Below are 20,000 nucleotides of genomic sequence, written 5' to 3' on the forward strand. Positions count from 1 at the left end.
CTGGAGAGACCAATGTAAACATGACAGATTCAGCTGCAGAGACGATGTCTGGAGAGACCAATGTAAACATGACAGATTCAGCTGCAGAGACGATGTCTGGAGAGACCAATGTAAACATGACAGATTCAGCTGCAGAGACGATGTCTGGAGAGACCAATGTAAACATGACAGATTCAGCTGCAGAGACGATGTCTGGAGAGACCAATGTAAACACGACAGATTCAGCTGCAGAGACGATGTCTGGAGAGACCAATGTAAACATGACAGATTCAGCTGCAGAGCCCTGAATGTCTGAGGAGACCAATGTAAACATGACAGATTCAGCTGCAGAGACGATGTCTAGAGAGACCAATGTAAACATGACAGATTCAGCTGCAGAGCCCTGAATGTCTGAGGAGACCAATGTAAACATGACAGATTCAGCTGCAGAGACGATGTCTAGAGAGACCAATGTAAACATGACAGATTCAGCTGCAGAGACGATGTCTGGAGAGACCAATGTAAACATGACAGATTCAGCTGCAGAGACGATGTCTGGAGAGACCAATGTAAACATGAGAGAAAATATGTCATTAAAAGAGCCATAAGCGACAAGACGTTTTATCGCCAATTATTGACCGGATGCCACGGTCGTTAAGACGTCTTATTTTTTTTAAATATATTCTCATTCTCTAATCTGGTGTACAGGTGATGACCATAGAGTATATATACTCTAAGGTGATGACCATAGAGTATATATACTCTATGGTGATGACCATAGAGTATATATACTCTAAGGTGATGACATGCATTACATGCCTTTTTACCTCCTCTATGATGACTTCCTGTTTTGACTATAATAGTTGTATGTATATTCGTACGTCTCGTATAATGTTTTGATGTGGACCCTATTGTAAACAAGTTCAATAAATGAAAACGGTGCCATTATAGTTATAGACATCGCCTGCTTTTACTTTTAACTCTGTTTTATCTGTTTTTAACTCTGTTTTAACTGTTTTTAGCTGTGTTTTAACTGTTTTTAACTCTGTTTTAACTGTTTTTAACTCTGTTTTAACTGTTTTAACTGTTTTTAACTCTGTTTTAACTGTTTTTAACTCTGTTTTAACTTGTTGTACGGCGACGTTGAGTCCCCTGAAAGGCGCCTTATAAATAAAATGTATTATTATTATTATTATTATTATAGTCAATATAATAATCAAATCAAATCAAACTTTATTTATAAAGCACATTTAAAAACGACTGTCATCGACCAAAGTGAAAAGAAAAAACATATAGCAACAGCAATACAATGAAATAAAATCAATACATCAGTGTCACGTGTGTACATATGAATATAATAGGCACTAAGGTAAGAGGTGCTCAAAACGAAAGGTTGGAAATTAAACTGGGTTGTGATTAAAAGCTAGGTCGAAAAAATCATTACATCATCATCACATCACCTAATCATTACATCATCATTACATCACCTAATCATTACATCATCATTACATCACCTAATCATTACATCATTACATCACCTAATCATTACATCATCATTACATCACCTAATCATTACATCATCATTACATCACCTAATCATTACATCATCATTACATCACCTAATCATTACATCATCATTACATCACCTAATCATTACATCATCATCACATCACCTAATCATTACATCATCATTCATCATCCTAGATACAGGTTTAATGTTTGTTTAGTGTATATTTATGAGGGGCCCCTCCTATATATACAGGTTTAATGTTTGTTTTATGAGGGCCCCTCCTAGATACAGGTTTAATGTTTGTTTTATGAGGGGCCCCTCCTAGATACAGGTTTAATGTTTGTTTTATGATGGGCCCCTCCTAGATACAGGTTTAATGTTTGTTTTATGAGGGGCCCCTCCTAGATACAGGTTTAATGTTTGTTTTATGAGGGGCCCCTCCTAGATACAGGTTTAATGTTTGTTTTATGAGGGGCCCCTCCTAGATACAGGTTTAATGTTTGTTTTATGAGGGGCCCCTCCTAGATACAGGTTTAATGTTTGTTTTATGAGGGGCCCCTCCTATATACAGGTTTAATGTTTGTTTAGTGTCTGTCTGTCTGTCTGTCTGTCTGTCTGTTCATCCAAAGACACATCTGCTCCAGTAGGTGGCAGTGTTGCTTCATGCAGGGAGAATAGTGTTTACATAAACACTTCCAAGGAGTATGTTGGAGAAGGATAGGTCAGGTGCAGTAGTTGTGAGCTTGTAGATCGGCAATTAAATACATGTGGAGATTGGACAGCACATTACCGTGTGATTTTGTTTTAGTCATTAGTTTTAAAATTATAAATTTGCATTGAGTTTCAGTCATCTGAAATGATCAAATTTTTAGTTTCATTTTAGACTTGCCCCTGAACATAACAGAAACAAAAAAAACGAATTAAAACAGTTTTTTTCCCACAAATAAAAACGAATCTAAACGACCACAGACTACATAATTATGTTAAAAAAGCATTAAAACTAAATTACTAAAAACAAACGTAAAAAGCATAAAAAAGTGTGGATAGCCCCCCCCTTCCAACTGTAGCCTGCGTGCTTCCGTCCTCTCCTTCTTCAGCCAGCCTTGGTCTCCGGTCCAGACGGTTGGTCCAACATGGCGGATCAGAGCGAGCTGCGCGCCGAGCTGCAGAAACATCTGGACGGTTTGGACATACAGACGAGCTGCGTGGAGCATCCAGCGGTACACACACACACACACACACACACACACACACACACACACACACACACACACACACACACACACACACACACACACACACACACACACACACACACACACACACACACACACACACACACACACACACACACACACACACACACACACACACACACGTCACACACCATGCTTGTTCTAGTTCTACTAGCTCTGAGTTCTGTCAAGTTACCACCGAGAAGAAACCCGTGTTTCAGACTGTACTGTACTGTACTGTACTGTACTGTACTGTACTGTACTGTACTGTACTGTACTGTACTGTACTGTACTGTACTGTACTGTACTGTACTGACACAGGAGACACAATCCCACGGTGTTTACAAACTGACACGGGTTCAACTGCACACATGCCTGCAGTGACTCCCAGTCACCACTAGAGTGTGCTGCATACCTCCTCTCCTCCTGCCCAGCACAGCAGTGATGTGATGTGATGTCATTCTGTACTAAATACAGATTCAAAACAATGATATGAAATATGAATGTATTAATATATAGGCCTATTGGTGTCATGGTGTTTTCTTTACGGCTACCACGGCGTTATAATGACGTCACGTGTGCCAGACAGATTTGATTGATTGATTGATCAATACAAAGACTGTTAACTGTGAGTGGACGACCCAATTAAGCATTACACTTGTTTACAACAGGGTCCACATTGTTCAATTCATCAAAACATTTAGAGACGTACGAATAGACACTTCTATATAGTTAAAGAACAGAACAGGAATTCATCATAAAGGAAGTAAAAAGGGAAAAGAAACACATACAGTGAGGGAAAAAGGGGGGGGGGGGGTACTTGGTGCGTCTTGAGAGGACTGGTGACGCGAGGTTGATTGAATCTAGTATAGCTTAGGTTATATTAAGGTTATATAATAGATTATTGGGGGTACGCGTTCTAGCGTGCACGCACATGCACCGTTCTGTTTCAATCCCTGCGCGTGCACGTCAGAACAATACTGGTACCATCGGCGTGGTACTTCTGCGTTCTATACGACCCATGACACCACTGAGTGTATATATATATATATATATATATATATATATGAACAGAATTATATTGATATATTAACCCGGGCGATGCCAGAAGCTGCACACACACACTCCCTGGATGCCAACGATGAACCGCTGCCCCACATTTTCCACAACGGCCTGTTATAGCGCCACCAGGAGGCCGACTTTTGAATTATTATTATTATTATTTTTTATATTACTCCTCCAGAATCTGTCCAAAAATCCCCGCAAATCATTTCACACTATCTCTATAGTCATGTGTTCAAGACGGATCTGTCCCATATTTCATATTCCATCCTGATTGGCTAACATTGGCTTTCAAAGTTTGCAGGATTGGTCCGTTTTAACCCATTCTGACCGGGCACCCATTTTGGTGTCGGCATCATGTTATGCTTTAGCTATTGAAAAATAGCAGATCTACAAGCTCATATCGCGCCACCGAGTGGCGCGATACGAGCTTGTAGGTCTGCTATTTTTGAAAAATCGAAGAACGACTGACATTTTTTTAATCTGATCTCAGGTCAGAATGGGTTAATAATGACACTGTCAGGATGTAATAGACATTTTTTTAATCTGATCTCAGGTCGGTCAGAATGGGTTAATAATGACACTGTCAGGATGTAATAGACATTTTTAGAATCTGATCTCAGGTCAGAATGGGTTAATAATGAAACTGTCAGGATGTAATAGACATTTTTTGAATCTGATCTCAGGTCAGAATGGGTTGTTAATGACACTGTCAGGATGTAATAGACATTTTTTTAATCTGATCTCAGGTCGGTCAGAATGGGTTAATAATGACACTGTCAGGATGTAATAGACATTTTTAGAATCTGATCTCAGGTCAGAATGGGTTAATAATGAAACTGTCAGGATGTAATAGACATTTTTAGAATCTGATCTCAGGTCAGAATGGGTTAATAATGAAACTGTCAGGATGTAATAGACATTTTTAGAATCTGATCTCAGGTCAGAATGGGTTGTTAATGACACTGTCAGGATGTAATAGACATTTTTAGAATCTGATCTCAGGTCAGAATGGGTTAATAATGAAACTGTCAGGATGTAATAGACATCTTTAGAATCTGATCTCAGGTCAGAATGGGTTAATAATGAAACTGTCAGGATGTAATAGACATTTTTAGAATCTGATCTCAGGTCAGAATGGGTTTTAATAATGAAACTGTCAGGATGTAATAGACATTTTTAGAATCTGATCTCAGGTCAGAATGGGTTAATAATGACACTGTCAGGATGTAATAGACATTTTTAGAATCTGATCTCAGGTCAGAATGGGTTAATAATGACACTGTCAGGATGTAATAGACATTTTTAGAATCTGATCTCAGGTCAGAATGGGTTAATAATGAAACTGTCAGGATGTAATAGACATCTTTAGAATCTGATCTCAGGTCAGAATGGGTTTTAATTAGGAAACTGTCAGGATGTAATAGACATTTTTAGAATCTGATCTCAGGTCAGAATGGGTTAATAATGAAACTGTCAGGATGTAATAGACATCTTTAGAATCTGATCTCAGGTCAGAATGGGTTGTTAATGACACTGTCAGGATGTAATAGACATTTTTTTAATCTGATCTCAGGTCGGTCAGAATGGGTTAATAATGACACTGTCAGGATGTAATAGAATTTTTTTTAATCTGATCTCAGGTCGGTCAGAATGGGCTAATAATGAAACTGTCAGGATGTAATAGACATCTTTAGAATCTGATCTCAGGTCAGAATGGGTTAATAATGAAACTGTCAGGATGTAATAGACATTTTTAGAATCTGATCTCAGGTAAGAAGAAATGTCACCCTTTTCTCATTGTCCCCCCCCCCCCCCCCCCCCAGGTCTTCACGGTAGAGGAGATGATGCCCCACCTGGAGGGTCTGAGCGGTGCGGTCACCCTTTTCTCATTGTCCCCCCCCCCCCCCCCCAGGTCTTCACGGTAGAGGAGATGATGCCCCACCTGGAGGGTCTGAGCGGTGCCTTCACCCTTTTCTCATTGTTCCCCCCCCCCCCCCCCAGGTCTTCACGGTAGAGGAGATGATGCCCCACCTGGAGGGTCTGAGCGGTGCCCTCACCCTTTTCTCATTGTTCCCCCCCCCCCCCCCAGGTCTTCACGGTAGAGGAGATGATGCCCCACCTGGAGGGTCTGAGCGGTGCCCTCACCCTTTTCTCATTGTTCCCCCCCCCCCCCCCCCAGGTCTTCACGGTAGAGGAGATGATGCCCCACCTGGAGGGTCTGAGCGGTGCCCTCACCCTTTTCTCATTGTCCCCCCCCCCCCCCCCCCAGGTCTTCACGGTAGAGGAGATGATGCCCCACCTGGAGGGTCTGAGCGGTGCCCTCACCCTTTTCTCATTGTTCCCCCCCCCCCCCCCCCAGGTCTTCACGGTAGAGGAGATGATGCCCCACCTGGAGGGTCTGAGCGGTGCCCTCACCCTTTTCTCATTGTCCCCCCCCCCCCCCCCCAGGTCTTCACGGTAGAGGAGATGATGCCCCACCTGGAGGGTCTGAGCGGTGCCCTCACCCTTTTCTCATTGTTCCCCCCCCCCCCCCCCCAGGTCTTCACGGTAGAGGAGATGATGCCCCACCTGGAGGGTCTGAGCGGTGCGTCACCCTTTTCTCATTGTTCCCCCCCCCCCCCCCCCCAGGTCTTCACGGTGGAGGAGATGATGCCCCACCTGGAGGGTCTGAGCGGTGCCCTCACCCTTTTCTCATTGTCCCCCCCCCCCCCCCCAGGTCTTCACGGTAGAGGAGATGATGCCCCACCTGGAGGGTCTGAGCGGTGCCTTCACCCTTTTCTCATTGTCCCCCCCCCCCCCCCCAGGTCTTCACGGTGGAGGAGATGATGCCCCACCTGGAGGGTCTGAGCGGTGCCCTCACCCTTTTCTCATTGTCCCCCCCCCCCCCCCCAGGTCTTCACGGTAGAGGAGATGATGCCCCACCTGGAGGGTCTGAGCGGTGCCCTCACCCTTTTCTCATTGTCCCCCCCCCCCCCAGGTCTTCACGGTAGAGGAGATGATGCCCCACCTGGAGGGTCTGAGCGGTGCCCTCACCCTTTTCTCATTGTTCCCCCCCCCCCCCCCCAGGTCTTCACGGTAGAGGAGATGATGCCCCACCTGGAGGGTCTGAGCGGTGCCCTCACCCTTTTCTCATTGTCCCCCCCCCCCCCCCCCCCAGGTCTTCACGGTAGAGGAGATGATGCCCCACCTGGAGGGTCTGAGCGGTGCCGTCACCAAGAACCTGTTTCTGAAGGACAAGAAGAAGAAAGGCCTCTACCTGCTGTCTGCGCGCCACGACAGACAGGTACAAGTACTCAAAGTAAAAGTACTCATTGTGGTACAAGTACTCAGAGTAAAAGTACTCATTGTGGTACAAGCACTCAAAGTAAAAGTACTCATTGTGCACAATGTGCCCGTTTCACAAGTTCTAGTTTAGATCGGCTATTTTCAAATGGCCGAAATGTATTGGGTTAATGTATGTTTTCTAATCAAAATTAAAATCTCCAAAGTAACTAAAGTTTTCAAATAATTTATAGTGAAGTAAAAGAAAACACATTTTGGCTCTGAGATGTAGTGGAGTAGAAGTAAAAGTACGATTAGACGGCGGTCTGTTATTGTGTGCAAGTTAGTTATATTATTATATATTATTATTATTATTATTCAAATATTAACAGAGCCTCTAGAATCACACATTCAACCAGCGGTGAATAAATTTTTCTCCAGCACATTGCTCCATGCGCGCCCGCCCCTCTAGACCAGGAAGCACGCTGTCTGGGCCAGGCTACCCGCCCCTCTAGACCAGGAAGCACGCTGTCTGGGCCAGGCTACCCGCCCCTCTAGACCAGAAAGCACGCTGTCTGGGCCAGGCTACCCGCCCCTCTAGACCAGAAAGCACGCTGTCTGGGCCAGGCTACCCGCCCCTCTAGACCAGAAAGCACGCTGTCTGGGCCAGGCTACCCGCCCCTCTAGACCAGGGGCAGACTGTCTGGGCCAGGCTACCCGCCCCTCTAGACCAGAAAGCACGCTGGCTGGGCCAGGCTACCCGCCCCTCTAGACCAGAAAGCACGCTGTCTGGGCCAGGCTACCCGCCCCTCTAGACCAGGGGCAGACTGTCTGGGCCAGGCTACCCGCCCCTCTAGACCAGGGGCAGACTGTCTGGGCCAGGCTACCCGCCCCTCTAGACCAGGGGCAGACTGTCTGGGCCAGGCTACCCGCCCCTCTAGACCAGGGGCAGACTGTCTGGGCCAGGCTACCCGCCCCTCTAGACCAGGGGCAGACTGTCTGGGCCAGGCTACCCGCCCCTCTAGACCAGGGGCAGACTGTCTGGGCCAGGCTACCCGCCCCTCTAGACCAGGGGCAGACTGTCTGGGCCAGGCTACCCGCCCCTCTAGACCAGAAAGCACCCTGTCTGGGCCAGGCATGAAGTTTCACACAAAGAAAATACAACTCTTTGTTTTTATATTTTCTCCCACAACTCATTTCCCAATCCCTAGAGCGACTGAGATGGATATTCGAACAAAAGATATTTGCATTAGCAGAATATATAGAGAAAGCTTGGGACATTACGAACAAAGAAAACTTATATGTGATGTATTTTATTTTATTTTATTTTATGATAATGCTTATTTCTGTTCCAATACTTTGTGTAACTTCTGTGTGGGAAGTGAAACGTGATATTGTTTATTTATGTTGTTGGTGTCTTATAATGGCGTAAGGGATGGGTCTTAATGACAAGACACGAAAATAAAAATTCATTCATTCATTCATTCATTCATTCATTCATTCATTCATTCATTCATTCATTCATTCATTCATACAGGTATAAAACCAATAGGTTGAGTATATAACTAAGATACAATGTAGGCATTTAGCAGACGCTCTTGATCCAGAGCGACTTACATTTATGCAAAAACAAAAGCATGTCATACATCACATAATATATAAAAAGTAGTTATCATGAATCATGTATAAACTAAGAACGTAACAGTGGACTATCTATGTCAACTATACATACTATACTATATTATATATTATACAATATACACATGTGTATTATAAAGTGCTATGACTACATAAGATGCAATTCTAGTGCTGTCTACGTAACGAGCTATAAGTCTGTCTAAAATACTATCTAAGTCGACATAAAATGCTATCTAAGGGGCTAGGCTAGTACAAAGGGAAAGGGATCACATGGTTAATAATAATAATTAATAAACTACTTAAAAGGGGGGTAAAATAAGAGAGAAAAACATTAAAAAAATAAAAAATAAAACAGAGTAATAAATAAAAATAATAATAATGATAATAAAAAATAATAAAAAGTAATAAAAAAGAAAGAAATACTTATATATAGAGATACAGCTCGTAAGAGCTTAATTGGCTAATTTATTGCAGGTGAATCTTAACGAGCTGGCCAAGAAGCTGGGCGTGGGCAGTGGAAACCTGCGCTTCGCTGACGAGGCGGCCATGTTGGAAAAACTCAAGGTGAAAATAGCAATGATTACTGTCACAATATAGAGCTATTTAACACTGTTACTGAACACACACTATAGCAATGATTACTGTCACAATATAGAGCTATTTGACACTGTTACTGTCATAATATAGAGCTATTTAACACTGTTACTGAACACACTCTATAGCAATGATTACTGTCACAATATAGAGCTATTTGACACTGTTACTGTCATAATATAGAGCTATTTAACACTGTTACTGAACACACTCTATAGCAATGATTACTGTCACAATATAGAGCTATTTAACACTGTTACTGAACACACTATAGCAATGATTACTGTCACAATATAGAGCTATTTAACACTGTTACTGAACACACACTATAGCAATGATTACTGTCACAATATAGAGCTATTTAACACTGTTACTGAACACACTAGCAATGATTACTGTCACAATATAGAGCTATTTAACACTGTCACTGAACACACTCTATAGCAATGACTACTGTCACAATATAGAGCTATTTAACACTGTTACTGAACACACTCTATAGCAATGATTACTGTCACAATATAGAGCTATTTAACACTGTTACTGAACACACACTATAGCAATGATTACTGTCACCATATAGAGCTATTTAACACTGTTACTGAACACACTATAGCAATGATTACTGTCACCATATAGAGCTATTTAACACTGTTACTGAACACACTATAGCAATGATTACTGTCACAATATACAGCTATTTAACACTGTTACTGAACACACTATAGCAATGATTACTGTCACAATATACAGCTATTTAACACTGTTACTGAACACACTCTATAGCAATGATTACTGTCACAATATAGAGCTATTTAACACTGTTACTGAACACACTATAGCAATGATTACTGTCACAATATAGAGCTATTTAACACTGTTACTGAACACACACTCTATAGCAATGATTACTGTCACAATATAGAGCTATTTAACACTGTTACTGAACACACACTATTGCAATGATTACTGTCACAATATAGAGCTATTTAACACTGTTACTGAACACACTATAGCAATGATTACTGTCACAATATAGAGCTATTTAACACTGTTACTGAACACACTATAGCAATGATTACTGTCACAATATAGAGCTATTTAACACTGTTACTGAACACACACTCTATATCAATGATTACTGTCACAATATAGAGCTATTTAACACTGTTACTGAACACACTCTATAGCAATGATTACTGTCACAATGTACAGCTATTTAACACTGTTACTGAACACACACTCTATATCAATGATTACTGTCACAATATAGAGCTATTTGACACTGTTACTGTCACAATATAGAGCTATTTAACACTGTTACTGAACACACTCTATAGCAATGATTACTGTCACAATATAGAGCTATTTAACACTGTTACTGAACACACACTCTATATCACTGATTACTGTCACAATATAGAGCTATTTAACACTGTTACTGAACACACACTCTATATCAATGATTACTGTCACAATATAGAGCTATTTAACACTGTTACTGAACACACACTCTATATCAATGATTACTGTCACCATATAGAGCTATTTAACACTGTTACTGAACACACACTCTATATCAATGATTACTGTCACAATATAGAGCTATTTAACACTGTTACTGAACACACACTCTATATCAATGATTACTGTCACCATATAGAGCTATTTAACACTGTTACTGAACACACACTCTATAGCAATGATTACTGTCACAATATAGAGCTATTTAACACTGTTACTGAACACACACTCTATATCAATGATTACTGTCACCATATAGAGCTATTTAACACTGTTACTGAACACACTATAGCAATGATTACTGTCACAATATAGAGCTATTTAACACTGTTACTGAACACACTCTATAGCAATGATTACTGTCACAATATAGAGCTATTTAACACTGTTACTGAACACACTATATCAATGATTACTGTCACAATATAGAGCTATTTAACACTGTTACTGAACACACTATATCAATGATTACTGTCACAATATAGAGCTATTTAACACTGTTACTGAACACACTTTATAGCAATGATTACTGTCACAATATAGAGCTATTTAACACTGTTACTGAACACACTCTATATCAATGATTACTGTCACAATATAGAGCTATTTAACACTGTTACTGAACACACTATATCAATGATTACTGTCACAATATAGAGCTATTTGACACTGTTACTGTCACAATATAGAGCTATTTAACACTGTTACTGAACACACTCTATAGCAATGATTACTGTCACAATATAGAGCTATTTAACACTGTTACTGAACACACACTCTATATCACTGATTACTGTCACAATATAGAGCTATTTAACACTGTTACTGAACACACACTCTATATCAATGATTACTGTCACAATATAGAGCTATTTAACACTGTTACTGAACACACACTCTATATCAATGATTACTGTCACCATATAGAGCTATTTAACACTGTTACTGAACACACACTCTATATCAATGATTACTGTCACAATATAGAGCTATTTAACACTGTTACTGAACACACACTCTATATCAATGATTACTGTCACCATATAGAGCTATTTAACACTGTTACTGAACACACACTCTATAGCAATGATTACTGTCACAATATAGAGCTATTTAACACTGTTACTGAACACACACTCTATATCAATGATTACTGTCACCATATAGAGCTATTTAACACTGTTACTGAACACACTATAGCAATGATTACTGTCACAATATAGAGCTATTTAACACTGTTACTGAACACACTCTATAGCAATGATTACTGTCACAATATAGAGCTATTTAACACTGTTACTGAACACACTATATCAATGATTACTGTCACAATATAGAGCTATTTAACACTGTTACTGAACACACTATATCAATGATTACTGTCACAATATAGAGCTATTTAACACTGTTACTGAACACACTTTATAGCAATGATTACTGTCACAATATAGAGCTATTTAACACTGTTACTGAACACACTATAGCAATGATTACTGTCACAGTAAATGGCCTGTATGGGGTTGGAGTGCTTAAGTGATTTAATGAATCCTGCTTGATTGTGATATTATTTGCAACATGAAACATGATACATGAATGCACAGTCTAGTTGTGTCTCTGTCTGTCCTCTAGTTGTCTCTGTGTCCTCCAGGTGTTCATAGTTGTCTCTGTGTCCTCCAGGTGTTCATAGTTGTCTCTTGTCCTCCAGGTGTTCATAGTTGTCTCTTGTCCTCCAGGTGTTCATAGTTGTCTCTGTGTCCTCCAGGTGTTCATAGTTGTCTCTGTGTCCTCCAGGTGTTCATAGTTGTCTCTTGTCCTCCAGGTGTTCATAGTTGTCTCTGTGTCCTCCAGGTGTTCATAGTTGTCTCTGTCTGTCCTCCAGGTGTTCATAGTTGTCTCTGTGTCCTCCAGGTGTTCATAGTTGTCTCTGTGTCCTCCAGGTGTTCATAGTTGTCTCTGTGTCCTCCAGGTGTTCATAGTTGTCTCTGTCTGTCCTCCAGGTGTTCATAGTTGTCTCTGTGTCCTCCAGGTGTTCATAGTTGTCTCTGTGTCCTCCAGGTGTTCATAGTTGTCTCTTGTCCTCCAGGTGTTCATAGTTGTCTCTTGTCCTCCAGGTGTTCATAGTTGTCTCTGTGTCCTCCAGGTGTTCATAGTTGTCTCTTGTCCTCCAGGTGTTCATAGTTGTCTCTGTCTGTCCTCCAGGTGTTCATAGTTGTCTCTTGTCCTCCAGGTGTTCATAGTTGTCTCTGTCTGTCCTCCAGGTGTTCATAGTTGTCTCTGTGTCCTCCAGGTGTTCATAGTTGTCTCTGTGTCCTCCAGGTGTTCATAGTTGTCTCTGTGTCCTCCAGGTGTTCATAGTTGTCTCTGTGTCCTCCAGGTGTTCATAGTTGTCTCTGTCTGTCCTCCAGGTGTTCGTAGTTGTCTCTGTCTGTCCTCCAGGTGTTCATAGTTGTCTCTGTGTCCTCCAGGTGTTCATAGTTGTCTCTGTGTCCTCCAGGTGTTCATAGTTGTCTCTGTCTGTCCTCCAGGTGTTCATAGTTGTCTCTGTCTGTCCTCCAGGTGTTCATAGTTGTCTCTGTCTGTCCTCCAGGTGTTCATAGTTGTCTCTGTGTCCTCCAGGTGTTCATAGTTGTCTCTGTGTCCTCCAGGTGTTCATAGTTGTCTCTGTCTGTCCTCCAGGTGTTCATAGTTGTCTCTGTGTCCTCCAGGTGTTCATAGTTGTCTCTGTGTCCTCCAGGTGTTCATAGTTGTCTCTGTGTGTCCTCCAGGTGTTCATAGTTGTCTCTTGTCCTCCAGGTGTTCATAGTTGTCTCTGTCTGTCCTCCAGGTGTTCATAGTTGTCTCTGTGTCCTCCAGGTGTTCATAGTTGTCTCTGTCTGTCCTCCAGGTGTTCATAGTTGTCTCTGTGTCCTCCAGGTGTTCATAGTTGTCTCTGTCTGTCCTCCAGGTGTTCATAGTTGTCTCTGTGTCCTCCAGGTGTTCATAGTTGTCTCTGTGTCCTCCAGGTGTTCATAGTTGTCTCTGTGTCCTCCAGGTGTTCATAGTTGTCTCTGTCTGTCCTCCAGGTGTTCATAGTTGTCTCTGTGTCCTCCAGGTGTTCATAGTTGTCTCTGTGTCCTCCATGTGTTCATAGTTGTCTCTGTGTCCTCCAGGTGTTCATAGTTGTCTCTGTCTGTCCTCCAGGTGTTCATAGTTGTCTCTGTGTCCTCCAGGTGTTCATAGTTGTCTCTGTGTCCTCCAGGTGTTCATAGTTGTCTCTGTGTCCTCCAGGTGTTCATAGTTGTCTCTGTGTCCTCCAGGTGTTCATAGTTGTCTCTGTCTGTCCTCCAGGTGTTCATAGTTGTCCTCTTGTCCTCCAGGTGTTCATAGTTGTCTCTGTGTCCTCCAGGTGTTCATAGTTGTCTCTGTGTCCTCCAGGTGTTCATAGTTGTCTCTGTCTGTCCTCCAGGTGTTCATAGTTGTCCTCTTGTCCTCCAGGTGTTCATAGTTGTCTCTGTGTCCTCCAGGTGTTCATAGTTGTCTCTGTGTCCTCCAGGTGTTCATAGTTGTCTCTGTCTGTCCTCCAGGTGTTCATAGTTGTCCTCTTGTCCTCCAGGTGTTCATAGTTGTCTCTTGTCCTCCAGGTGTTCATAGTTGTCTCTGTGTCCTCCAGGTGTTCATAGTTGTCTCTGTGTCCTCCAGGTGTTCATAGTTGTCTCTGTCTGTCCTCCAGGTGTTCATAGTTGTCTCTGTGTCCTCCAGGTGTTCATAGTTGTCTCTGTCTGTCCTCCAGGTGTTCATAGTTGTCCTCTTGTCCTCCAGGTGTTCATAGTTGTCTCTGTGTCCTCCAGGTGTTCATAGTTGTCTCTGTGTCCTCCAGGTGTTCATAGTTGTCTCTGTGTCCTCCAGGTGTTCATAGTTGTCTCTGTGTCCTCCAGGTGTTCATAGTTGTCCTCTTGTCCTCCAGGTGTTCATAGTTGTCCTCTTGTCCTCCAGGTGTTCATAGTTGTCTCTGTGTCCTCCAGGTGTTCATAGTTGTCTCTGTGTCCTCCAGGTGTTCATAGTTGTCTCTGTCTGTCCTCCAGGTGTTCATAGTTGTCTCTGTGTCCTCCAGGTGTTCATAGTTGTCTCTGTGTCCTCCAGGTGTTCATAGTTGTCTCTGTGTCCTCCAGGTGTTCATAGTTGTCTCTGTCTGTCCTCCAGGTGTTCATAGTTGTCTCTGTGTCCTCCAGGTGTTCATAGTTGTCTCTGTGTCCTCCAGGTGTTCATAGTTGTCTCTGTGTCCTCCAGGTGTTCATAGTTGTCTCTTGTCCTCCAGGTGTTCATAGTTGTCTCTTGTCCTCCAGGTGTTCATAGTTGTCTCTGTGTCCTCCAGGTGTTCATAGTTGTCTCTGTGTCCTCCAGGTGTTCATAGTTGTCTCTTGTCCTCCAGGTGTTCATAGTTGTCTCTGTGTCCTCCAGGTGTTCATAGTTGTCTCTGTCTGTCCTCCAGGTGTTCATAGTTGTCTCTGTGTCCTCCAGGTGTTCATAGTTGTCTCTGTGTCCTCCAGGTGTTCATAGTTGTCTCTGTGTCCTCCAGGTGTTCATAGTTGTCTCTGTCTGTCCTCCAGGTGTTCATAGTTGTCTCTGTGTCCTCCAGGTGTTCATAGTTGTCTCTGTGTCCTCCAGGTGTTCATAGTTGTCTCTTGTCCTCCAGGTGTTCATAGTTGTCTCTTGTCCTCCAGGTGTTCATAGTTGTCTCTGTGTCCTCCAGGTGTTCATAGTTGTCTCTTGTCCTCCAGGTGTTCATAGTTGTCTCTGTCTGTCCTCCAGGTGTTCATAGTTGTCTCTTGTCCTCCAGGTGTTCATAGTTGTCTCTGTCTGTCCTCCAGGTGTTCATAGTTGTCTCTGTGTCCTCCAGGTGTTCATAGTTGTCTCTGTGTCCTCCAGGTGTTCATAGTTGTCTCTGTGTGTCCTCCAGGTGTTCATAGTTGTCTCTGTCTGTCCTCCAGGTGTCCATAGTTGTCTCTGTGTCCTCCAGGTGTTCATAGTTGTCTCTGTCTGTCCTCCAGGTGTTCATAGTTGTCTCTGTGTCCTCCAGGTGTTCATAGTTGTCTCTCTGTGTCCTCCAGGTGTTCATAGTTGTCTCTGTGTCCTCCAGGTGTTCATAGTTGTCTCTGTGTCCTCCAGGTGTTCATAGTTGTCTCTGTGTCCTCCAGGTGTTCATAGTTGTCTCTGTGTCCTCCAGGTGTTCATAGTTGTCTCTGTGTCCTCCAGGTGTTCATAGTTGTCTCTGTGTCCTCCAGGTGTTCATAGTTGTCTCTGTCTGTCCTCCAGGTGTTCATAGTTGTCTCTGTGTCCTCCAGGTGTTCATAGTTGTCTCTGTCTGTCCTCCAGGTGTTCATAGTTGTCTCTGTGTCCTCCAGGTGTTCATAGTTGTCTCTCTGTGTCCTCCAGGTGTTCATAGTTGTCTCTGTGTCCTCCAGGTGTTCATAGTTGTCTCTGTCTGTCCTCCAGGTGTTCATAGTTGTCTCTGTGTCCTCCAGGTGTTCATAGTTGTCTCTGTGTCCTCCAGGTGTTCATAGTTGTCTCTGTGTCCTCCAGGTGTTCATAGTTGTCTCTGTCTGTCCTCCAGGTGTTCATAGTTGTCTCTGTCTGTCCTCCAGGTGTTCATAGTTGTCTCTGTGTCCTCCAGGTGTTCATAGTTGTCTCTCTGTGTCCTCCAGGTGTTCATAGTTGTCTCTGTCTGTCCTCCAGGTGTTCATAGTTGTCTCTGTGTCCTCCAGGTGTTCATAGTTGTCTCTGTGTCCTCCAGGTGTTCATAGTTGTCTCTGTGTCCTCCAGGTGTTCATAGTTGTCTCTGTGTCCTCCAGGTGTTCATAGTTGTCTCTTTGTCCTCCAGGTGTTCATAGTTGTCTCTGTGTCCTCCAGGTGTTCATAGTTGTCTCTGTGTCCTCCAGGTGTTCATAGTTGTCTCTGTCTGTCCTCCAGGTGTTCATAGTTGTCTCTGTGTCCTCCAGGTGTTCATAGTTGTCTCTTTGTCCTCCAGGTGTTCATAGTTGTCTCTGTCTGTCCTCCAGGTGTTCATAGTTGTCTCTGTCTGTCCTCCAGGTGTTCATAGTTGTCTCTGTGTCCTCCAGGTGTTCATAGTTGTCTCTTTGTCCTCCAGGTGTTCATAGTTGTCTCTGTCTGTCCTCCAGGTGTTCATAGTTGTCTCTCTGTCCTCCAGGTGTTCATAGTTGTCTCTTGTCCTCCAGGTGTTCATAGTTGTCTCTGTGTCCTCCAGGTGTTCATAGTTGTCTCTGTGTCCTCCAGGTGTTCATAGTTGTCTCTGTGTGTCCTCCAGGTGTTCATAGTTGTCTCTGTGTCCTCCAGGTGTTCATAGTTGTCTCTGTGTCCTCCAGGTGTTCATAGTTGTCTCTGTCTGTCCTCCAGGTGTTCATAGTTGTCTCTTGTCCTCCAGGTGTTCATAGTTGTCTCTTGTCCTCCAGGTGTTCATAGTTGTCTCTGTGTCCTCCAGGTGTTCATAGTTGTCTCTGTGTCCTCCAGGTGTTCATAGTTGTCTCTGTGTCCTCCAGGTGTTCATAGTTGTCTCTGTGTCCTCCAGGTGTTCATAGTTGTCTCTGTCTGTCCTCCAGGTGTTCATAGTTGTCTCTGTGTCCTCCAGGTGTTCATAGTTGTCTCTTGTCCTCCAGGTGTTCATAGTTGTCTCTGTGTCCTCCAGGTGTTCATAGTTGTCTCTGTGTCCTCCAGGTGTTCATAGTTGTCTCTGTGTCCTCCAGGTGTTCATAGTTGTCTCTCTGTGTCCTCCAGGTGTTCATAGTTGTCTCTGTGTCCTCCAGGTGTTCATAGTTGTCTCTGTCTGTCCTCCAGGTGTTCATAGTTGTCTCTGTGTCCTCCAGGTGTTCATAGTTGTCTCTGTGTCCTCCAGGTGTTCATAGTTGTCTCTGTGTCCTCCAGGTGTTCATAGTTGTCTCTGTCTGTCCTCCAGGTGTTCATAGTTGTCTCTGTCTGTCCTCCAGGTGTTCATAGTTGTCTCTGTGTCCTCCAGGTGTTCATAGTTGTCTCTCTGTGTCCTCCAGGTGTTCATAGTTGTCTCTGTCTGTCCTCCAGGTGTTCATAGTTGTCTCTGTGTCCTCCAGGTGTTCATAGTTGTCTCTGTGTCCTCCAGGTGTTCATAGTTGTCTCTGTGTCCTCCAGGTGTTCATAGTTGTCTCTGTGTCCTCCAGGTGTTCATAGTTGTCTCTTTGTCCTCCAGGTGTTCATAGTTGTCTCTGTGTCCTCCAGGTGTTCATAGTTGTCTCTGTGTCCTCCAGGTGTTCATAGTTGTCTCTGTCTGTCCTCCAGGTGTTCATAGTTGTCTCTGTGTCCTCCAGGTGTTCATAGTTGTCTCTTTGTCCTCCAGGTGTTCATAGTTGTCTCTGTCTGTCCTCCAGGTGTTCATAGTTGTCTCTGTCTGTCCTCCAGGTGTTCATAGTTGTCTCTGTGTCCTCCAGGTGTTCATAGTTGTCTCTTTGTCCTCCAGGTGTTCATAGTTGTCTCTGTCTGTCCTCTCAGGTGTTCATAGTTGTCTCTGTGTCCTCCAGGTGTTCATAGTTGTCTCTCTGTCCTCCAGGTGTTCATAGTTGTCTCTGTGTCCTCCAGGTGTTCATAGTTGTCTCTGTGTCCTCCAGGTGTTCATAGTTGTCTCTCTGTCCTCCAGGTGTTAATAGTTGTCTCTGTCTGTCCTCCAGGTGTTCATAGTTGTCTCTGTGTCCTCCAGGTGTTCATAGTTGTCTCTGTCTGTCCTCCAGGTGTTCATAGTTGTCTCTGTGTCCTCCAGGTGTTCATAGTTGTCTCTGTGTCCTCCAGGTGTTCATAGTTGTCTCTGTCTGTCCTCCAGGTGTTCATAGTTGTCTCTGTCTGTCCTCCAGGTGTTCATAGTTGTCTCTGTGTCCTCCAGGTGTTCATAGTTGTCTCTCTGTCCTCCAGGTGTTCATAGTTGTCTCTTGTCCTCCAGGTGTTCATAGTTGTCTCTGTGTCCTCCAGGTGTTCATAGTTGTCTCTGTGTCCTCCAGGTGTTCATAGTTGTCTCTGTGTGTCCTCCAGGTGTTCATAGTTGTCTCTGTGTCCTCCAGGTGTTCATAGTTGTCTCTGTGTCCTCCAGGTGTTCATAGTTGTCTCTGTCTGTCCTCCAGGTGTTCATAGTTGTCTCTGTGTCCTCCAGGTGTTCATAGTTGTCTCTTGTCCTCCAGGTGTTCATAGTTGTCTCTTGTCCTCCAGGTGTTCATAGTTGTCTCTGTGTCCTCCAGGTGTTCATAGTTGTCTCTGTGTCCTCCAGGTGTTCATAGTTGTCTCTGTGTCCTCCAGGTGTTCATAGTTGTCTCTGTGTCCTCCAGGTGTTCATAGTTGTCTCTGTGTCCTCCAGGTGTTCATAGTTGTCTCTCTGTCCTCCAGGTGTTCATAGTTGTCTCTTGTCCTCCAGGTGTTCATAGTTGTCTCTTGTCCTCCAGGTGTTCATAGTTGTCCTCTTGTCCTCCAGGTGTTCATAGTTGTCTCTGTCTGTCCTCCAGGTGTTCATAGTTGTCTCTGTCTGTCCTCCAGGTGTTCATAGTTGTCTCTTGTCCTCCAGGTGTTCATAGTTGTCTCTGTGTCCTCCAGGTGTTCATAGTTGTCTCTGTGTCCTCCAGGCGTTCATAGTTGTCTCTGTCTGTCCTCCAGGTGTTCATAGTTGTGTCCTCTTGTCCTCCAGGTGGGTCAGGGATGTGCCACGGCGCTCTCTCTCCTCTGGGACAAGGAGCAGAGTGTGAAGTGTGTCCTGGACAGTGACCTGGTCAGTGGGGGACACGACAGGGTCTACTTCCACCCCATGACCAACAGCGCCACCATGGGGCTGACCCCGCAAGACCTGCTCAGGTTCCTGAAGGACACGGGACATGACCCCATCCTGCAGGACTTCTGACCCCCGCCAGGACCCCAGACCAAGGCCACAGATGTGACTACATTTGACTGAGGGACTGCCATTGGATCGTGTAGAATTTTTCGTTTTTTTTTTCATGTCATGTGAAAGCAGGGAATCGTAGCTTCAAATTGACATATTGGTTGTTCAGTTTGACCCTCCAGTTGTGGAGATATGGCTTATAGAGTAATGTCTGGCAGAGAAACAGAGAGTTGAGAAAACAGGCTTGAAAAGGTTCACTTCTGTGGACTCTAACATTACACCTATAGCTACATGTTTAAGCATTTATTTCATATTTACA

The 20,000-nt window shown here is 43.6% G+C and overlaps 2 protein-coding genes across 2 annotated transcripts in view; both read left to right on the top strand.

Annotated features, from left to right (window-relative positions):
- The window catches only part of LOC310864930 (prolyl-tRNA synthetase associated domain-containing protein 1-like), a 48,960-nt gene that overhangs the window by 28,887 nt on the left and 73 nt on the right, over window positions 1-20,000 (top strand). Inside the window, exon 5 of the transcript XR_014569774.1 lies at window positions 19,824-20,000. This exon is cut by the window's right edge and continues 73 nt beyond it. The gene's annotated coding sequence lies outside the window, so the exon portion shown is untranslated. The remainder of the gene's footprint in view (window positions 1-19,823) is intronic.
- LOC310864932 (prolyl-tRNA synthetase associated domain-containing protein 1-like) lies at window positions 2,623-19,830 on the top strand (the record flags this gene model as incomplete). Its single annotated transcript, XM_083773782.1, has 4 exons — window positions 2,623-2,709; window positions 6,947-7,072; window positions 9,163-9,252; window positions 19,493-19,830. 4 exons carry the CDS (start codon window positions 2,623-2,625, stop codon window positions 19,700-19,702), a joined length of 513 nt encoding a protein of 170 aa, XP_083629908.1. The 3' UTR covers window positions 19,703-19,830.

The sequence above is a fragment of the Protomyctophum parallelum genome, assembly GCF_964188405.1.
Source record: "Protomyctophum parallelum genome assembly, chromosome: 9".
Classification (NCBI taxonomy): domain Eukaryota; kingdom Metazoa; phylum Chordata; class Actinopteri; order Myctophiformes; family Myctophidae; genus Protomyctophum; species Protomyctophum parallelum.